The 8,146-nt window shown below is 30.7% G+C and overlaps 1 protein-coding gene across 1 annotated transcript; it reads left to right on the forward strand.

Moving 5' to 3' along the window:
* The first annotated feature begins 6,775 nt into the window (after window positions 1-6,775).
* On the forward strand, window positions 6,776-7,507 carry LOC134726143 (RYamide receptor-like). Its single transcript, XM_063590542.1, has one exon. It carries the CDS (start codon window positions 6,776-6,778, stop codon window positions 7,505-7,507), a length of 732 nt encoding a protein of 243 aa, XP_063446612.1.
* The last annotated feature ends 639 nt before the right edge of the window (window positions 7,508-8,146 follow it).

The raw sequence follows: 8,146 nt of genomic DNA on the forward strand, positions 1-8,146 counted from the left end.
TAACCTTTTGTATCAAAAGAACATTGATCATTAATTTGTACTTGACGGACAGTTTACGTATTTTAGCATGACAATCCTTATTATACTCTTATATTTTTGTATAGATAGAGTGTTTTAATCAGTGTAAGGAGTGTTCCATAATTTAGCTGTTTGTTCAGAAATTTTATATAATGCTGGCACTTCATTAACATTGTGTACTTTTAAAATACTAAAACATAATAGTAAAGATTGAAAGACTTTTTTTAAAAATAGCCTTAGTCCAAATGTAAAATACACTCAGAGAATGTTTGGCTTGACCTCCTTGGGAGCTGTTTGTTGTTATAATTATCAATTGTTGAATAATTAATCTTACAAAAATACCCATATATAAGGTAAATGGAATTGGTTAAAGGCATTGTATATGGTTATATATTTTTTGTTCATTGTGATAGTGGAGCGCCATATTAGAGACACATGATGTCCTTATAGAAGTTTGCTTCTTAATCGTCTTTTAAAAGTTCATGACTAAAGGATGATGTCACAATGACTAAACAATATACATCTGAAATATATTTTCAATAAAACTTTCAAAAAATGCTTCCAAAGATTTACTTGTTCAAAATGCAACCACATTTTCGTTCTTTGATTATGATGACCCATGCATAAGGTCTTTCTAATGGAGTGTGTATATCACAATCAGTTAGAATTCTACGCATTTGTAGTGAAGTCATAGATTTCAATGCACAAACATTCTACATGGTTTTTGCATTACTAAAAATCTTTACAGTAAAGATAAAAAAATCTCCAAAAAATTAATTAATGGTAAATTAGAATGTTAAAATTTTATAAACTAGTTTATAATTGATTGACATCTTAATTTCTTAATTTAGTTATACGTGTTGTAGGTGGATTGTTGTCTGAAAGTGATATCATACCCTTTATCCCTTTGATTTGATTCCCCCTGATATTCTAACCCTAATAGCAATAGTGTGCATTCTTTCTTTACGAAATTATATACACTTGAAACACAACATATTTTTTTTTTCCATTTTGGAAATCATCGTGTCCTTACTTCAGATAAAAATAGAAAGATGTGTGCTTATGTGACCAGTCCCTACCAGGACATAAAAGGTTAACAACTATATGTCACCGTACATGCCTTCAAAATTCAACCGCAAAGGAAGCAATGAGGGCCTCGAAATGAAAAAAAAATAAATAATTCAAACAATATACTTAATAAAAGTAAAATCATTCAAAAAATGCTGAACTCCGAGGAACGGAAAGTCCCTAATTAAATGTCAAAATCAAAAGCTCAAACACATCAGACGGATGGATAACAATTATCATATTCCTGACTTGGTACATGTATTTTCTTATGCAGAAAGTGGTAGATTAAACCTGGTTGTATAGCTAGCTTAACCTCCCATTTGTATTCAAGTCGCATAAAATGTCATCATATTGACAACGATGTGTGAACAAAACAAACATGTAAAAAATTTTAAAAATATAGGTACAGCAGTCAACATTGTGTTAAAATCTCAATCATTATAAAAACAAACAAATATGTAACAAAGAAGCACAATAAGTCAAATAGACAAAGCACATTAGCCAAAATGCAAGACAAGACTATTTATATCTATCATAGCAAAAAAAAACAATAAGGGGATGTGTAAGTACATATCATCGTCATATGTAACAAAGAAGCATAAAAGGCATATAAATAAAGCACAACTATAGCAGCAATGAAAGACAAGAATACACAAATTTTGCCATTAAATAATAACACAATGAAAAGATCTATAAGTGCAGTGTTAACAACCGTCACAAATATGCATGCACATTTAAAAACAATCGTTCACCATCAGCTGAGAAATTGAAAGAATTGACAGCATTGCATCATTCAAGGTTTAGACTCTGTTTTAAACTATAGGAGTATCATATCTCAAAAATCCAATGCTTCTAGATTTGATGACTTTGAAAAAGTTTCCGGTTTGAAAAGTTGGTGATTTTTAATCTATTTGAATTATCAAATACCGAAAAATCAGTTTTTTGCTTATCTGATTTGGATGTCCTATTAGACTGTATCTGCTGAATAATGTTTTTGATTCAGAAGTTTTTAATTTATTAGGCTACGGAATATTATTTATACACGAGCAGTTATCTAGAACAACGCTACAAACTCTATTATGTTGTTCTGCGCTTTCATAGTTGGTTGTAATACATCTTTCATTGGCTATGGGGGTTTGATTGCATATATGTAACTGTCACACGATTCATAAGCTACAACATGAAATAACGGACCAGTTCTTTCCGTCTATAGAATCTTCATAATTCCTTTTTTTAATATTTAGATTTGCTAGGATATATTAAGTGTTTAATCTTGGAGTGAATCTACGTTTCTTTTGTTGTTTAGTATATCAATATCAAGTCAGTTCTATCTCCCATATGATATAAAATTGGTATCATGCGAGTTTGTAGAACAAACATTTTACATAGCGTCCGGCCTTGTTAGCGCTATCACGTGTACAATTCTTGTGAGGTTTTTGTAAAATATATATCATAGATTTATTTTAGCAATAATTTGAATGAGTTTCAAATAATTTTTTTTTAAAAGAGTTATTTCCCATCGAATATCGTTACCGCTCTCATGTGTACAATGACAGATATATATGAAACTTATATCGCAGGTTTGTATTAGCAAGGTCTCGAACGAGTGTTTTTTAAGAGTTTTTCCCTTGTAAATATTGATTATATAAAAACATTGGATGTTTATCTCTCATGTGTACAATTCTTGCCAAATATTCATGAAAGTTATATCATAGATTTATATCAGCAATGTGTATGACATTTTCAAAATTAATTACCAATCAAATAATTGATTTACGAGTTATGCCCTTGGAAATATTAATTATCTCAAAAATTTAATTGCACATGTTCTCAACACTTCATTTCTCTAAGATAATCATATAGTTATGAGGACAAACAAGTTTGTTTAGTCATTTCCCCTGGACAGATAAAATATCCCTAACGCGGGGCATATTCGAACTTTGTTCTTTATAAAAAAAAAATAATATACGGTATATTTTTTTTATCCTCTCAATTTTTAATTTTTTTTGTATTCATTGTCGGTCGCAGATATTAATTTAACTGTCATGTTAAGCACAATTTGTTTTCTTTCTTGTGTTACCTGTGAGTGTATTTCTTATGTATTTGTGTAATTATCTTCCAAACGTATGCATACATATTCCCTTGTTAGTAATACCGCGAGTATTACTGGAGTTCACGGTTTGTATGTACTCCCGAAAGGACAATACTAATATCCTGTTTTCGGCAGGCAACCATTAAGACTAAATAAAAAAAACTAGATATGAAATCCCAAATAACACGTGATGATTCATGACGGTTAACTTTCAGGGTTAACATATCAACAACGGTACAGGCTGTCGTGTAGTCCAAGAATATCGAACAATGAAAAATGTTCGTTGTCATGACAGACAAATATAAAAATCAAGAACTTGCGTTATTGTACCGTATATGATTAAAATATTAAATTTTGCATGTAACACGTTTTCTATTTGGTGTTTTTTTTGTCTATAAGCTCATCCACATATTTTTTTTATGTGACTGTGACGTCATCAACGGGTTTTGATATAGTAGTCCTAAAAAATAGAATTTAGAACCAAACTATACGGAATGGTTGTATTTATATTACATACCGTCTTTACGAAATACATAAAAAAAATACAGTATAAAATTCAGAAAGGAAATGGGGAATGTATCAAATCGACAATAACCGGACCATAGATCACACAACAGACGGAGGGCAACCTATGGGTCTTCAATGTAGTTATAAACTCCCAAACCCGTAGGCGTCCTTCAACTGTCCCATTAACAAATATGTATACTAGTACAGTGATAATGAACGTCATACTTAACTCCGAATTATAGACAACAAACAAAATAAAAAATCATACAAGACTTACAAAGGCCAGAGGCTCCTGACTTAGGACAGGGACAATATTGCGGAGGGGTTAAACATGTTTATGAGATCTCAACCCTCCCCTATACCTCTAGCCAAAGTAGAAAAGTAATTACAAAACAATACGCACATTAAACTTCAGTTCGAGAGAAGTCCGAGGATGTAACAAAAGAAAGGTGCACATTTCAAAAACCACTCGCGTAGCACGTTTTTCAGTTTGCACCAAATTCTTCAAAGACAGAAAGAATATGTTACAGTCATTCCTTAATTAGTTATGACGTTTACACGCATATAGCAAACAATTTCAATTGACCTAATTTTGATGCAATATAGTATTGAATACACGCATACGTACACAATTACATGCTCTTGTATTGCAAATATAAAAGAACAATTAGTAAACAGCAATTTAATTTCCGTCTTACACCGACGAACAAAAGCAGATCATCCCACATATTATCCAATTAAGATACATAACTAAATGTTCATAGTATTTTCGCCTTGTTAATAGACATCAGGTTAAACCTTTCTATCCTCATGGCGTCTTCAATGAATCCCCTTATAATTATTTTTTTAAAGTATGCTTAGTTTATGTTGTGCGTCTTTTTGATGCTTTATCCTCCGAAACAATTAACAGATATTTGTACCTAACAGAAGACTAACGTTCATCTAAATGGACACATTAAATTAATTGATCAGCTGCCGTTATAGTATACTGCATTGTAACATTTATAATTTAATAGATTTAGAATGGTGAAGAAATAACATATTTCAATCAATAATTGTCGTAAATTAACAAAGAATGATTAAATTTGACTTAATGTGATGTGATTCTGGAAAAGTGTGCTTTTTTAAATCTCTCGTTTTGTATGTTTGGCAAAAGCATATAAAACATTGAACATATATCGAAAAAAAAAACCATTACATTTTTTTCAATAAAATTATTAGACGGTGCAATAAAAACAAAACCCCAATTACAAAGCAGACAAACTAAAGGTATAAACGATTATCTTATGCCAGTTTTTGATTTATTTAAATACATGAAGCTTGTTTCGTAGTAATATTGATACTGAGGTACTGAAGAAAAATTGCAATGATTGATGTAAACAAAACAGTGAATTATTACGTGTGTAAACTTGATTATATAACAATTTCTTTTTGAGCGGTGACTCGAATGAACAAAAATAAAGTGATAACAATTTAACCTATAAATATATTTCTGGTTAAAATATGATAATCAAGTCTTTACCTCATTTTAAGATGTTTTCGGTATAAAAGCAGTGACTTGAACGATAACTAACAAAAGAAACTAATTTGCAAGACGTAAAAACTCTTGTGAATAGATATAGGAAGATGTGGTGTGAGTGCCAATGAGACAACTCTCCATCCAAATAACAATTTAAAAATTAAACCATTATAGGTTAAAGTACGGCCTTCAACACGGAGCCTTGGCTCACACCGAACAACAAGCTATAAAGGGCCCCAAAATTACTAGTGTAAAACCATTCAAACGGGAAAACCAACGGTCTAATCTATATAAACAAAACGAGAAACGAGACACACGTATATATTACATAAACAAACGACAACTACTGTACATCAGATTCCTGACTTAGGACAGGTGCAAACATTTGCAGCGGGATTAAACGTTTTAATGGGCCCAAACCTTCTCCCTTTTTCTGAAACAATAGCATAACATCACAACATATAAAAACATACGATAAAATATCAATTAGCAGACTTAACTCAATCAAAAAACGTATGATTACACAAAGAACGAATAAATTTTATCTGCGATATCTGAATACAAATGCACAGTTAATTAAATATTAGAGACAAACAGTCATGACCAAAAGGCTATCAAATAAATTCAAACACACTGAGAAATATTTAACCAATCAATGTTCACTTTAGAAAAAACCCGTTTTTTTATAATCTTGAAGTTTATACAAATGTTGTAAGAATAAGTGAAAAATTGAAGATATTACAAATAATCAAAGCTGGTATACAGCCAAGATCCATACAAATAAAAAATGACAAAAAAGCATTATAAACAGTATCAACAGGTCGAATTAACAAGAAAATACGATTTGAGAGTACTCGCAGTTACTGACAGCTAGTTAAAAGCCAAAACCAATTAATAGTAAAAAATCATGCATCAGAGACTAATGAAGTCTGTATTATTAATAATTTTCTACACGGTTTGTTATAATCCTGGTACTTTTGATAACTACTTGCATATTATGATGCAGATGTTTTTTTCTCGATATTTTTATAGTATGAAATTTCAGATATTATTTAACACGTGTAAGAAGTGATCAAACTAGATGTAAAGTATTCATCGTTTTATTGATTGTCTTTTTAGTATAGATATATGTATACCACAGACACAGGTGGTCAAAAACTTTTAGAGTTGTGTTCGACAAACAACGATCTTAGACAGAACATCACTTATCAGGATGTTTCACAATGATTGCGTATTATCGTCGTTACGAGATCAACAAATGCATCGAAGTTTAAATCGGAAATAAGTCGGAAACTTTGAAATGAGAAAAAAATACGACGTCGGATCATAACTTTCTTGGAAGTGAAATAAGTTTTTTTTCTTAAACCGATAAGTTTTAAATACATTAAAATTGGTTGTTTAGACCTAGTAATTACACTGCAAAACAGGAATTGAACTGCATAACTGTTATATTGAGTTTTAAAGAAATCAAAATTGATTGCATGAACCAAGGCAAAACAGGAAATGTACCGCATTACTGGTATATTGATAATTATGATGTGATTTGCCAATTGTGAAGTTGGGAGACAAAAATGAACAACAGTTTCACAAATGAAACTTACATTTCTGAACAAAAGATTTCTCATTTTTTACAAACTATATTCATATTCCTGTATTCTATAATCGTAGTAATAGCTATAGGGGGGAATAGTATTGTTTGTTATCTAGTGTATGCGTACAAACGGATGAGAACTATTCCAAATTATTTTCTTGTTAATTTAGCCATAAGTGATATAATCATGGCGATTTTCTGTATTCCGTTCACATTTGTGGCCAATCTTTTATTAAACTATTGGCCATTCGGTGAAACCATGTGCCCTTTAGTGAGTTATTTACAAGTGGTAGCAGTGTTTCTGAGCGCATATACATTGGTTGCAATGAGTTTTGACCGCTATATCGTCATTGTTCACCCATTCAGACCACGAATTACTACAAGAAAAACCCTTTGTGTTATTATTATCATCTGGATATTATCTTTATCTATACCCATTCCAACATTAATCAAATCAAAAGTGCAATATTATTCAAACACAAGTGGCCAATGTTTAGAAACATGGGATAACAATCACACTTTAATGTATGCATACAGTACAGGAATAATGGTATTACATTTTTTCGGACCATTAGTTGTGTTGATATTCTGCTATAGTAGAATAGGATATAACATTTGGAACAAAACTCTTCATGGAAATGATGAAAATAAAAGACGATTACAGTTAGCGTCAGCAAAACAAAAGGTGCGTATATGTATTTTATCATATTAATTGACTATTTAAGGTCATGGGCATAGGTATCAATATTTCTTTTCTTTATATGAAAAAAATCATGCAAATGTTTTGTCCGTAAACATTATGATGTGATATCATATGTTTTCCGAAAGGTGTCTGTTCGTGATAAGAATTAATTAGTAGTGCCATTAGGCATCTTCAAGTGAGAGATGACCAAAGTCGTCCTGACACATAACAGAGATAATTGGACGAAAACAGACTTTTGATATTGATTAAACTAATAGTTATATAAGAATCAATGATTTGAAATATCATACGTTTTTAGAGTTGTCTAAGACCATTCCCGACATAAATTCAGACAGAAATTTTTTATAGAAAGCTAACCTTTAATTTGGAAATAATTAATTTAACGATAATGTTGTCGTTTTTAGGACGATTGGATTTTGAACATGAATTCTTAAAAAGGGATTTTATTAACATTCATATTCAAATCAAGGTCACTTTTCGAGAATATTGTAAACAACTCTTGGCCTTTAAACTATAATTGAAAATCGAAAAATAATGCATTTATCTCGTTTATCATTTGAAATATAAATGATTAAATTCTTTCAAAATAGGTGCATTACTAATTCGAATTTCAATTATCAACCGGTGCCAAAGTTGTATGCACTATTT

The sequence above is a fragment of the Mytilus trossulus genome, chromosome 7 (assembly GCF_036588685.1).
Source record: "Mytilus trossulus isolate FHL-02 chromosome 7, PNRI_Mtr1.1.1.hap1, whole genome shotgun sequence".
In the NCBI taxonomy this organism is placed as follows: Eukaryota; Metazoa; Mollusca; class Bivalvia; order Mytilida; family Mytilidae; genus Mytilus; species Mytilus trossulus.

Excerpts from the sequence above, each read along its gene's own strand:
- LOC134726143 (XM_063590542.1), top strand. The coding sequence starts at position 6,776 with ATGAACAACAGTTTCACAAATGAAACTTACATTTCTGAACAAAAGATT.